This window comes from Schistocerca americana, chromosome 3, assembly GCF_021461395.2.
Source record: "Schistocerca americana isolate TAMUIC-IGC-003095 chromosome 3, iqSchAmer2.1, whole genome shotgun sequence".
Taxonomy (NCBI): Eukaryota; Metazoa; Arthropoda; class Insecta; order Orthoptera; family Acrididae; genus Schistocerca; species Schistocerca americana.
In genome coordinates this window covers 989,565,426-989,579,160 of record NC_060121.1, presented here as the reverse complement: position 1 = coordinate 989,579,160, position 13,735 = coordinate 989,565,426, and the positions used below count along the sequence as shown (strand labels likewise).

Below are 13,735 nucleotides of genomic sequence, written 5' to 3'. Positions count from 1 at the left end.
GTCCATACATGCCCATTGCATCTGCTGATTTCCATCCCATTCGGTTAATTGCTTTGTGGTGCATCAACCCCGTGCCCCACTTAGAGTGTAAATGTTGACAGCTGTGAATAAAATTACATGAATGCTGTACCATCTATCATTTTTTTGTGCTGCTACAGATTACATTGTTTTGATACAATACTCATTTGACTGTGGGTGAAAGCAGATGACAGTGGCTTCAAAAATGGTTGGTTCCATCAATTGTGAAAATCGTGCTGCAATTTGATTATTCTGTAGAAAAGGATCCTGTCTGTTGAAGATGAAAGCATTGTTGTGAAGCCAAACAACCAACCGTAAACAGAGAAAATAGTAAATTATATTTTTGTGAAACTTACTGACTTGGTTTGCACAAATTTGCTGGCTTTAAATTTTGACAAAACACAGCTCATTTACTTTTGTACTGTCGAAAGTATCTCATTTCTTATTAGTGTGGTAAGGAAAGTTCTGGCAGATTGTCAATAATTAGAAGTGAAGTATAAACTTCCTGAATAGCTGAAATGAGTTGTCAAGAGACACACAAAAAATAATGAAAACTTGACTCTCTCCCTCTCTCCCTCTCTCCCTCCCCCTCCCCCTCCCCCCCCCCCCCCCCCTCCCCCCCCACCCCCCCCCCCTCCCCCCACCCCCCACCCCCCCCCCCCACCTCTCTCTCTCTCCTCTCTCTCTCTCTCTCTCTCTCTCTCTCTCTCTCTCTCTTCTCTCTCACACACACACACACACACACACACACACCACACACACACACACACACACTCACAGATATATTTGTATTCTCATTGACAGTGGCCGTAAACATCGTGAGGTTTTCTGTGTCTTCATTATTATTATTCCATGCAGATTTTCCATTGTTTGATTTCACTTCCTATTAACCTAGTGTACCAACAAAAATAATAAACATAGTAGAAAATTCTATGTTCTTAGGTGTGCATATTGATGAAAACTGAAAGAAGAGAAACCATATAGCAGACCTGCTAAAACTTTTAGGTTCAGCTACTTTTGCCATAAGAATAATTGCCATCTTTGGGAATATAGGTGCTAGTAAGAAAACATTTTCATTCACTGGGGTGCTACAGGATTATATTCTGTGCTATCTCCTCACTTAGACAAAAAGCATGCATTATTTATTTATTTATTTATTTATTGTCCTCTGAATCAATACTGTACATGACATGCACATGGTGATGCACAAACATACATTTGATGTTGGACATTATGATAATTTGCTGGCATGAAGTAATATGCCAAAAGTTTACACAAACATGAGCTTACATACATATTTTCTGAGATGTTATGAACACACAAATTACATACTCAGTTACAAGACAGTGACCAGGAAATTCGAAAAGAAGTTAACCGTTATTACATGGGAACGAGTAAAAACTTGGTGTCTTGCAATATGTTGATCACTTAAAGTAAACTCACAACAAGGGAAAACTCCTCAGGTTCCGACTTCACCTTCAGTGACAGGTTGAAGGCCACAAAGAGCTAAAGACCACTGTTGTCAGCTGGTTCATTTCTCAGGTTGAGGCCTTCTAGACAGATCAGATGAAGCAACTAATGCAGCTTTGTGAAATGTGCATAGATCAGGACAATGATTATATGGAAAGGTGAAGTAGGTTTCTAGGAAACAAAAACTGTCAATAGAAGTTGGCACGTGTGTGTGTGTGTGTCTGTGTGTGTGTGTGTGTGTGTGAGAGAGAGAGAGAGAGAGAGAGAGAGAGTGTGGTGGTGATGTTGGTTGATGATGGTGATGACGACCATATCACCCATTCTGGGTGCCTTTGGTTATTTACATATATGTATATCCTTTGTGTTATATTAGGAACAATTGTCATTCTGAACTTGATTTTCAGACATAAGTTGTATATGACGTATGAAGTAAAGACCACTGTTGATGTGTTAGGTGTATCATTTTCGCTATTTTGCAGCCTTCCTCGTGACTTTCTTGCTTAAGTTGTGTCCCTGACACATGATAAGTTTCACACAACACTTGAGTTTTCATTGTTTGATTATCAACTAATCCAACCAATTTTTCATTTTTTGTATTTGCAGCTGTTAAAAAAATGGAGAATGCTGTACTGAAATTGTACCTTGTGAATGCTGTCACTAATAACAAACCTGAGAAAGTTACGGACTTTTTCGCGAAAATGACTCCTGAACTCAGTAGTCAGTCTGAGTGGAAAGAATGGTTTAGTAAGTACTAGATTCATGTTATTGCTTTTTCTCTCTTGTGAACCTACTCTGTAACAGTATATGTATTTTTGTGTACTCCCCTGTGTAATATAATTTTTAAATCTTTCTTCCTTTGCAGTGTTGCCATTCATTAAATGTCCAGAGGAAAACCCCACCTTTGCTGTTCATTTTACACGCCAGTGGCAGGATACTCTCTTTGTATCCTTACACAATTTCCTTGCAATGATTTTTCAGGTAAGAAAAGGTAAGCTTTATTGTCTATCAATAAGAAAAGTGCAATTGTAGCTGCAATTGGCCAGTATTTCCACATCATTAACCTTCATCTACAGATGCTGTATGAAGGAAGGATAAAAAGTTCATGACTTGGCAGTGAAAGACTGGTCTGCTTTCATCTCATATTTGGATACGAAACATTTTCAAGACCCTAATTTCCAGCTGTGGCTTTAGGTGGAAATCTGAGGGTACCAAATATGGCAATTAGGCTGGTTATTTCAACCATTAGTATTTCAAATTTCCTGTTTTTTTGTTTTTGTTTTTTTTTTCCCCCGCCCGAAACATCTTTGTGGTCAGGTGTATTGTGTGATACTTTTTTTATTCTCATTTATTTACATATCATCCAGTCATCTTCTCATATATTGGATCATCCATTTGTTCCAGAGGACTTAATAAATCCACCAGTTATTTTATCCTTTAACTTTCTGCAATTTGCAATAGACTTTAAAGCTTTAGCTTTTGTAACAAAGCCACGAGCTTCCATCCACTGTTTTGATTGCTACTTTGTTCCTGACATGAAGTAATGGATCAGTATCCTCCAGCAACAATTTAGTGCACAAAATCTGCTGAAATCTTCAGTATGAACATTGCAAAGATATTCATTATTGGCTAGAGTTCAATAAATTTGCATCAGTTTGTACAAAATTTTCTCATTGTTAATTATTCGTGTAAAATGTGTCATACTCCTTCTTTTGCTGTGCCTTTGGTGTTTGCCATTTTATACACTTTTAACTGCTGTTCATCCAATAGCATATAGTGCACTTGTTAAATAATTTTAGAGAGGTAGCTCTGTGCCAGGTATGGATGAATTTTGTGTCTGTCTGTTAATTTGAACTAAATACAGACAGCATACCTACTTTAAAAAGTCATCTAAACAAAAGTATTCCATAGAGCAAGCTGTCATGAATTGCATTGTCATGCGCTATTTACAAATATAACAAAATCAAAAAGTTTATCAATATCATCTGAGCTCTGGACCTCAGTTGCTTATTGAGTACGTGTAATATTTCCTTTACATTAATGCTGTTCAGTATCAAAACTGAGAGTGCAGTTGTTAATTTCTTCACATGCACCCCATACAGTCTGGTCATAATATCACTCTCTAGCATTAAAATGTATTTCTGCAATACTGAGCATTTGGAGACATCTTTGAGAATATTCACCTGGCAATGTCACTATCATGGCATGGTTGACAGCAACATGATTGTTTAGTGCAATTTTGCATCCTGGATACTGAGAATTGTCCATATGCTACTTCCAGTGTACGAGATGTTTCACACCTGTGATTGGCTGAGAGTGCAAGTATATATGAATGAATTTTTTGTTATAGCTGTGGAAACTTTAATGATATGCTTTGACATATTTAATTGTTCACTAGTCTCAAACATAAACTATAGCTATTAAGGTTCTGTGAGTGTTTCTATGTAGAAAACTAAATTTCTTACCTAAGGTTTGTAGTGCCCTCCAGCTTAATTCTATTGGTCGTGATAAGACCTCTTTCATCCATAAGTTTTGTTGATAAGACCATTTTTAAAACTAACTACACCCTCTTGTCTCACCAGTTGTACTATAAAAATACTGATGGAGAAAACAGTTATGTTTATACAGGGGAGGGACAAAAATGGAAACGCGAAAATACAACACATTACAATGCCTGATATGGTGTAGGAAACCTGTTGGTATTGAAAACAGCTTCCAGTCGTATCAGAATTGATAAATTCAGGTACTGTATGGTTTCCAAGGGATCCTGCAAAATAGTAGCAAGTTCAGTTGAAAATGACAGAGGTGGATAGTGATAATGCACCCTTCTCTCTGAAGTAGACCACGAAGGCTTAATAATATTAAGATCTGGGTGCTGTGGTGGCCAGGGGAGATGTGACAGTTCATCCTCGTGCGCACAAAACCTGTCATGGGTGATGTGAACTTTGTGAACAGGGGTCTTCTCATCTTGCAACAGCGTGTCACTACTGGGGAACAAACAATGTACTGTGAGATGGAACTGATCAGCCAAAATGATCACATAATCCTTGGCTGTAATGCAGACTTGCAGAATAACCATGGGGCCCGTGGAATACCACGATATGGCTGCCAAAATCATCACTGAATCCCCACCGTATTTCACTGTTGGGACACTGGCCAGAAGTTGGAAACAGTCATCTGACTGAATGACTTTCTTCCATTGCTCTATAGCCCAGATTTTATGGCTTTGACACCACATTTTTCTGTTATGGGTATTTGCATCACTGACTAGTGGTTTTGGAATTCCAGTTCACCCTGCAGTTAACCTGCTTATCAAGCTTCGTTCATGTTGTTTGTTGCTGTCAGGGTTCACGAGTGTGACATTTAGTTCTGCAGTGACTTTTACAGCTTCATCCTCTTACTTTTCATCACAGTCTTCTTCAATGACCGTCTGTCATGATCACTCATCACATTCTTTCACTTGCGTTGTGACTTACTGGATTATGTTTTCCATCTTCCCGTGTGTGCGGTATAAATCTTCGATATACAGTGCCTCTTGAAACACCAAACACTGCAGCTTCCTTGTTTATGGAAGCACCCACGATACATGCACCAAACACAGCTATGCAGAACATTGTTATAACCATGACTGATACTATCAACTTATTTCAGACATTATGCAGGTTCCACTTGTGGTCAAATACAACACCCCAAGCTGCAGGCTTGGCTAGTGTCTGCATTTATGTTCAAGCAAGCATTTCTCCCACTTTTGTCCAACTCCTGCATATGCCAAGTTGAAGCTGTGTGCTGCATCAGGACTTGAATGTAGATACCTACACTGTATGAGCAGTGCATTACCAGTTACATTATTCGAAGACCCGTACAGTCCCAGTAGAGGCTTTCCCATTATACTTTGGAACCTCCCCCCACATGGCTCATGGCACTTTGGCAGGATCGTGCTTGACTACCACAATCTTTTCCCTTCCGTGCTGCATGTCTGTCCACTTGCTATTCTTTTTTCCCTCCCTTGAGGAACATGTCTGTTATGAAACTTCCTGGCAGATTAAAACCATGTGCTGGACTGAGACTCGAACTCAGGACCTTTGCCTTTCGAGGGGAAGTGCTCTACCATCTGAGGTACCTGAGCACAACTCACACCCCGTCCTCAAAGATTCAATTCTGCCAGTACCTCATCTCCTACCTTCCAAACGTCACAGTAGCTCTTCTGCGAATCTTGCAAAACTCGCACTCCTGGGAGAAAGGATATTGCAGAGACATGGCTTAGCCACAGCCTGGGGGATGTTTCCAGACTGAGATTTTCACTCCTTTCTTCTAGGAGTGCTAGTTCTGTGGGGCGTGAGTCGTGCTTGGGTAGCTCAGATGGTAGAGCACTTAACCACAAAAGGCAAAAGTCCTGAGTTCGAGTCTTGGTCTGGCACACAGTTTTAATTTGCCAGGAAGTTTCATATCAGCGCACACTCCACTACACAGTGAAAACCTCATTCCTAGCTGCTGTGAAGGTTGGAAGATAGGAGACAAGGTACTGACAGAATTGAAGCTGTGAGGAGGGGTCATGAGTCGTGCTCCAGGAAACAAAATCGCATCCTCACCACCGCTTTGACCTCTTGCAATTCTTTGCGGTCTGCTTTGACCTTCACCCCGAGGATGGCATTCTGGCTCATGGGGGAGTCATCTTGCTTCTGCGGGATAATGTTCGTAGTCAAATCGTGTTGCTGACTACCCAGCTTCAAGCTGTTGTAGTGCGCATTTCACCTTTTCCCTTTGTACCGTTTGCATCCCTCCATCATTAAGTGTCATCAGGGCAGAATTCCTCCAGCTTATTGTGCAACTCCCTCACCCCTTTCTGCTGCTTAGTAACTTTAATGTGCACCATCCCCTTTGGGGTTCTCCCAGAACGTGTCCAGGAGGTACCCTCTTGGCTGATATTCTCAGTCAACTTCACCTCGTTTCCCTTAACACAGGAGCACCCACATTCCTTTCAGGCTCCATGCACACCTATTCCTATTTGGTCCATCTCCTTCTGCACTGCCCAGCTTGCCTGTCGTCTCAAGTGGTCCGTTCCCTCTGACATGTACTCAAGTGATCATTTCCCGTGTCTTATCCATTTGCTGACTCAGACCTCACCTATGTGCACAATCAAATGACAGCTTTCTAAGACTGACTCTAGGTTTTACTCCTCCCTGGTGACCTTCAAAGAACAACATTTCTCCAGTTGTGATGACCAGGTGGAATACTTTCCCAACATTATCCCTACTGCTGCAGAACATTCCATTCCTGGCACTTCATCTTCACTGCTCAGTGACCCAGTCCCTTGGTCGACTGAGGCTTGCCAAGATGCAATTCGTGTGTGGAGACATGCTCGCCATGTTTTTACTTGTCATCGTACGATGGCAAACTGCATTCATTATAAACAGTTGCACTTGCAGTGTCATCACATTCTTCAGGATAGAAAAAAGAGCTAACTGGATTTCGTTTACTAGTTCTTCTAACAGTTCCAGTTCCTCTTCCGTTATTTGGGCCGACCTCTGACGGCTCTCTGGGGCCAACGTCCATTCCCAAATTTCCATCCTTACCATAGCAGACAGTGTCATAGTGTACCCTGTTGCTATCTCCAACACCTTGGGGTGCTGCTTTGCGGAGATTTCGAACTCCACCCACTGTCACCCTGCCTTTCTCCATTGGAAACAAGTGGGGGAGTGTCGGGCAATACCCTTCTCTTCTCAGACTCGTGAGTGCTACAATGCCATCTTCACTGTGAGGAAGCTAGATCATGCTCTCACTTTATCCCAGTTCTCCACTCCAGGGCCAGACGATGTTCACGTCCAGATGTTGCTGAACCTTCCTCTTGCAGGCAAGCACTTCCTCCTTCATGCATACAATCACATCTGAGCAGAGGACACGTTCCCCAGATGCTGGTGTGAAGCCACTCTTATACCTGCACCTAAGGCCAGTAAGGACAAACACTTTTCTCCTAACTACCACCCCATTTCTCCCACCAGCTGTGTTTGCAAGCCGATGGAACATATGTTTCACGCCCAGCTGGTATGGTGGCTTTAGTCTTGAAATTTACTAACTGCTGGTTAATGTGGATTTCGAGCGCACCATTCTGAAGTTGACCATCTTGTCACCTTGTCAACCCAGGTCATGAATAGTTTTCTGTGGAAATACCAGACTGCGGCTGTGTTTTTCGATTTGCAGAAAGTGCACGACACCTGCTGGAGAACTGGTTTCCTCCATACACATGGGGCTTCCGATGTCGCATGCCTCGTTTTCTTCAGGAATTTTTAAAAGACTGACTTTTCACGGTGCGTATTAGTTCTGCCTTGTCAGACACCTTTATCCAGGAAAACGGTGTGCCCCAGCCTTCAGACCTGAGCATCATCCTCTTTGCTATCGCCGTTAACTGTATTATGACCTGTCTCCCACCAGGCATTTCCGGTTCCCTTTTTGTTGACAATTTTCCCATCTATTGCAATTCTTCACAGACTTGTCTCCTTCATCGGCGTCTTCAGCGTTGTCTCAATCGCCTTTGCCCTTGTGGAGCATTGACAATGGCTTTCGCTTTTCCACTGACAAAACGATTTGTATCACTTTCTGCTGGCGGAATTGATTTCTTCCACCGTTTTTACATCTTGGGCCATTTGCTCTTCCATTTGTTCAAACTATGAAATTCCTGGGGCTCATGCTCATTAGGAAACTCTCTTGGTCCTCCCACATGTCTTACCTGGCCGCCTGCTGTATGCGGTCCCTCAGTGTCCTATGTGTCCTCAGCGGTGCTTCCTGGGGAGCAGATCGGATCACCCTCCTCCATTTGTACTGGTCCCTTTTCCATTCAAAACTAGACTGTGGGTGTTTCATTTATGCATCTGCACGTCCATCCATCTTATACCATTTCAATACAATCTACCATTATGCCATCTGTTTGGCCACTGGTGCCTTTTACACTAATGCAGTTGAAGGTCCGTATTCAGAAGCTGCCGAACTAATGCTGTCATACTGCCGTGATTTTCTCCTCCGCAGGTAGGCATGCCATTTGTCCGCCATGCGTGGCCACCCATCCTATGCCTCCTTCTTCAATGACTCCTTTGACCGCCAATATGGAGCACATCCTTCTTCTCTGTTACTTAATGTAGTTCACTTTGGCTATTGCTTTGGCAGCGTATTTTCACGCTCCCTGCTTCTTTCCCAATGGGTGTGAACCATTTACCACCTCGGCTTCGTGTGGCGACCCGTGTTCACGTTGGACTTCATTCGCTTCCTAAGGACACTACTCCAGACTTGCTCTATCGCCGTAAGTTTCTCAACCTTCGCACGGAACTTCGCAACAGTACTTTATGTACACTGATGGCCCTCGGGATGATGTGGTGGTTGGTGTGGCTTTGTGTTTGGCATCAGTGATTTTTGGTATTGGCTTCCGGAACGCTGCTTAGTATTTACAGTGGAGCTCTTTGCCCTGTATCAGTCGACGCAGTACATCCTGCGAAACAGGCTTTTCAACCGTGTCATCTACTCCGGCTCTCTCAGTGCCCTGCAGAGTCTCTGTGTGCTGTACACCGTCCATCCCTTAGTGCAGTAAGTCCAGGAAAGATATCACTTGCTCACTCTTGATGGAGCCATTGTGATGTTTATGTGGGCCCCTAATCATGTGGGTGTGATGGGGAACGAGGTTGCTGACCCTGCTGCCGAGGCTGCAGTCCTCGTTCCTCGGCCCGCTAGTTCCTCCGTTCCCTCTGATGATCTCTGTGCTGCCGACTGTCACCAGGTGGTGTCACTTTAACATCAACACTGGGCTTCCCTTCATGGGAACAAGCTCTGGGGAATTAAACCTCTCCCAGCGGCTTGGCTGACCTCCTCTCGGCCCTCTCACCGCGAGACCATTTTAGCTAGATTGCATATTGGGTGCTGTCTTTTTAGCCATTGCCATTTGTTTAGCAGAGATCCCACACCACTTTGTGCTCATTGCCCTCACCCTGTGATGGTTTGCCATTTCCTGACAGAATGCTCCTTTTTTAACACTTACATTCTCATTTATGTTTGTCATCTGAGTTATCAGCCGTTTTAGCAAACGACACGTGAGCTGTTGACTACGTTTTTGTCCATTGTAGCAATGTGGTGAAGGACATTCTATCTTTAGTTCAGGGCCTCCATTGTCTTTATGGTGTATTTTATGGACCTTTTTCCAAGTCCTTGCTTTTAGCTGTCTTTCCTTCCATCAACTGGGCTTAACATTTAGTCGCTTTTAACTCCTTTTTCGTTTTCATGTTCTATGGTTCTGACATGGGTACTTATGACTCTAGTTGTTTTTGTTCCCGAAAACAAAACAAAACAAATCAAACTTTGAACCCCTGAACACTTTTGGGCCATGAGTTATCCCAGATTATTAATCATAAGACATTGACTGGGCTGAAAATAAGCAAAAAGTAGGAAAAGAAAGAGAAGGGACACAGTAGGAGTAAGTGGGTTGGTGAAAGCAGTGAAAGAAGAATCTCGTGCTAGTATTTTGCACAGAGCACAATATAATCATTGTGTACACTGAGCTTCAAATAATGAAAGTGGGTTGTATATGGGGAAGGGAACTGGGGACACAAGAAAACATCAGATACATTACATAGTGGTAAGACAGGTATTTATAAACCAGATTGCAAACTGCAGAATTTCTCTTCTAGCAGAGCTTGCTGTTGGCCATAATTTACTGGTTATGATTGGGAAACTAAAGCTAATGAAATTGCAGAAATGTGGAATTTAAGATGATGGTACTGGAATAAGTTGAAACAATTGGAAGTTGTGGAGTGTTTCAGAGTTAGCATTAGACTGCAGAAATAGACAAATGAAAACCAATGAAACATGAGTGGGTAGCTTTGAGAGAAGAAACAATGAAGGAAGGTGAGGAACAACTTACCTGAGTGACAAGGTTCAATAGAAATTCTTTGATAAAGGCAGGAAATATAAAGTTTAATTGTTAAATGGAGAAAAAATAAAAAATGAAGCACACAAAAGAGAATACAGTCATACAAAAAATGAGACTGACGTAAGGTACAGTGTGGTGAAACATGAGTGCTTAGAGGAGAGATTCAAAGCTTTAAAAGTGTGCATAACTATATGAAGATTGCTTTGTTCAAGTCTGTACTCAGAAAACCACTTTGAAGTGCATGCCAGAGGGTGCTTTCCATTGTGTCAGTTATCCGGGCTTGTTTTTGTGCCATTGATGGATCAAGTGTGGGGAAAAATGATGGCTGAAACACTAATCTTGTTTTCATGATCCCTATGGAAGCAACATCTAGTGAGTTGTTGTTGTACTCCTAGAAACGTTGCTTGAAGTTGGTTCTTGAAACTTTGTAAGTAGGATTTCACGAGGTCAGTTTGCATCTGTCTACAAGTGTCTGCCAGCTGAGTTTCTTTCTGTCTCTCTGTGCACCTCTTCCATGGATCAAACAAACCTGTTGCCATTTGTGTTCCACTTCTTTGTAAACAATATATATCATTTGTCAGTCCTATTTGGTACGTGTCCCGCACAGTTGGACAGTATTCTAGAATGGGTCACACGAGTATTTTCTAAGCAGTCTCATTTGTAGACTGATAGAATTTCTGTAGTATTCTACCTATAAACCAAAGACTGCCACCTGGTTTATCCATGACCGAACCTATGTGATCGTTCCATTTCGTATCACTACAAATTATTATACCCAGGACTTGTTTGAATGGAGTGATTCCAACTGTGGCTTGTCGTTATTGCAGTCATATGATGCAATTTATTCCTCATTTTGCAGAGTGCACAGTTTTACTTTTCTGAACATTTAAAGTAAGTTGCCAGTCTTTGCAGTATTTTGAAATCTTTCAAGATCTGATTGAATATTTGTGCAGCTTCTTTCTGACAGTGCTTCATTATAGACAACTGCCTCATCTGCAAAAAGTCTGAGTTTACTATGAACATTGCCTGCTAGGTGGGTAATATACAACATGAACAGGAGGTGTCCAAATGCTATTTCCTAGGACTCGTGTGAAGTTAATTGCACGTCTGTGATAACTCTCCATCAGAGACAATATACTGCATCCTCCTGACCAAGAAGTCCTCAGTCCAGTCACAAATTTTGCTTGATATACTATATGATCATAATTTCAATGACAAGCATAAGTGTGTAATGAGTGAAATGTTTTTCAGAAGTTGAGATTTTCTTTGTCTGTCTGACTGCCACGATCCATTGCTTTCAGGATATCGCAGGAGAAAAAGGCAGGTTTTGTTTGATGTGATCAATATTTTTGGAATCATACTATTCGGCATGGAAGTGATTCTGATCTAATAGCTCATTACATTGTAGCTCAGAACACACTATCTGATCCAAAATGTCTGGACACTTAAGTGGTCATTAGTGTGGTGTGTGTCCATCCTTCACCTATATGACAGCGTGAACTCTGCCTGGGACACTTTCAATGAGGTGTCTGAAGTATACGGAGGAATCTCAGCCCGTTATGTCTCAAAAGACAGAACCAAATAAGGTGATTCCATTTCAGGAATGTTATTGTCCACAATCCGTTGCCTCATAGTTGCTGCTTTATTATGTGGTGCGTCATCATGCTGATCAAATCAACACCTCTGAACTGTTATTGACTGTGCACAGCACACAATGCTATAAAATGTGTCCATGTCCTTCAACGTTTAGCATTTCCTTAAATGCAGTCAGTGCACCGCACCCTAACCAGGAAAAACACCCCCACACCTTGATACCGCTCTTCTGTACTTCGCTGTTGCCACTATGCATAATGGTAGGTAACATTCTCTAGACTGAAACCATCCCATTAGATTGCCATAGGGTCTAGCTTGATGATTGCTTGTTTTCATTCTTCCACTGTCCAGTGTCATTACTCTTTACATCACCTTGAGTGTCACTTAGCACAGACTACAGAAATTCGTGCCTTATGAGGAGCTGCTTGACCGACGTACCCCATTCTTCTTAACTTCCTGTGCACAGTCAGTGTGTGCTGATAGCACTTTGCAATTTGCAAGTAATTCCTTCCACTGATTTCATGCAGTTTTTTACAGTCACCCTCCCCAAAGTCCAGCAGGCCTTCTCTATCTGTACTTGAGGTCTCCCTGGTCTTGGTTTGCTGCGGTTATTCCTTCGCATTTACACTTCGCAGTCACATTGCTGACAGTTGACTTGGGCAGCTTTAGGAGGATTGAAACGTTCCTGATGAATTTGTTACTTAGATGACATCCAATTACTAATCCACATTCGAAATTGCTGAGCTCTCCTGCTTCTGCTGTTACCACTTCTCTACTGACAACAGATTACTCCCAGCCTACTTTTATACTAGTGAGTCCACCTCTTAAGACATCTAGTGATCAGTTCTGCTTGACATATGGGCACCTTTACACTTTTGATCAATTAGTATGTATTCTGAGATTCTACAAAAGATAGATGTCAATGATATTGGACAATTCATTTTGTTGATCACTCCTTGCAGATGATTGTGACTTGTGCTTTCTTCCAATCACTGGTCGCAACATTTTGTTTCATGGATTTACAGTGTATTATCGTTAAAATTTTGCATAAATCTGATAAGAGATCCCATCAGACCCTGGAGTTTTTGTCAGTTTTACTGGTTTCACCTGTTTCCCGACACCACTGATATTAATATCTGTATCATTTATCTTCTTAGTGGTGCAAGGTTAAACTGTGGTGATTCTCCCTGAGTTTCTTTTGTAAAGGAAAATTTGAAGACAGGCTTCATTATTTCTGCTATTGCTTTGCAACCCTCACTTTGAGTCCCGTGTCACCTATGAATGTCTGGACACTGGACACTAGTTTTGGTACTAGTAACTGCTCTTACGTGTTGTTGTCGGTTGTTGTTGTTTTTTGTATTATGCTCCTCAATCTGAGGATTGTTTTGATGCAACTTTCAATGCTAGTCTTTCGTATGCTAGTCTCATAGTCTGTGCATAGCTGCCACAGCCTACATCCATTTCAACTTGGTAACAGTAATCAACCCTTGCTCTCCTGCTACAATTCCTTCTGTTACCAGATCGACAACTCCTGGATGCCTCAGAATTTGTTCTATCAACTGAACACTTTTTTTAGCCAAGTTGTGCCATGAATTTCTTTTTGCCTACTTGTATTCAGTATTTCCTAATTTGTTACTTGATCTACCCCCCCCCCCCTCCCCCCCCCTCCCCCCCCCCCTCCCCCCCAAATCCCAAGAGCTACATCTGTTGCATCTTAACCTCAAAAGAAACAAGTTCGCTACATAGCTT

The 13,735-nt window shown here is 42.0% G+C and overlaps 1 protein-coding gene across 1 annotated transcript in view; it reads left to right on the top strand.

The window, feature by feature from the left end:
• Positions 1-13,735, top strand: part of LOC124607193 (WD repeat-containing protein 91) — a 222,692-nt gene that overhangs the window by 47,668 nt on the left and 161,289 nt on the right. The window contains exons 3-4 of the mRNA XM_047139416.1: positions 2,092-2,232; positions 2,351-2,466. Coding sequence (XP_046995372.1) covers positions 2,092-2,232; positions 2,351-2,466 — 257 coding nt within the window. The remainder of the gene's footprint in view (positions 1-2,091; positions 2,233-2,350; positions 2,467-13,735) is intronic.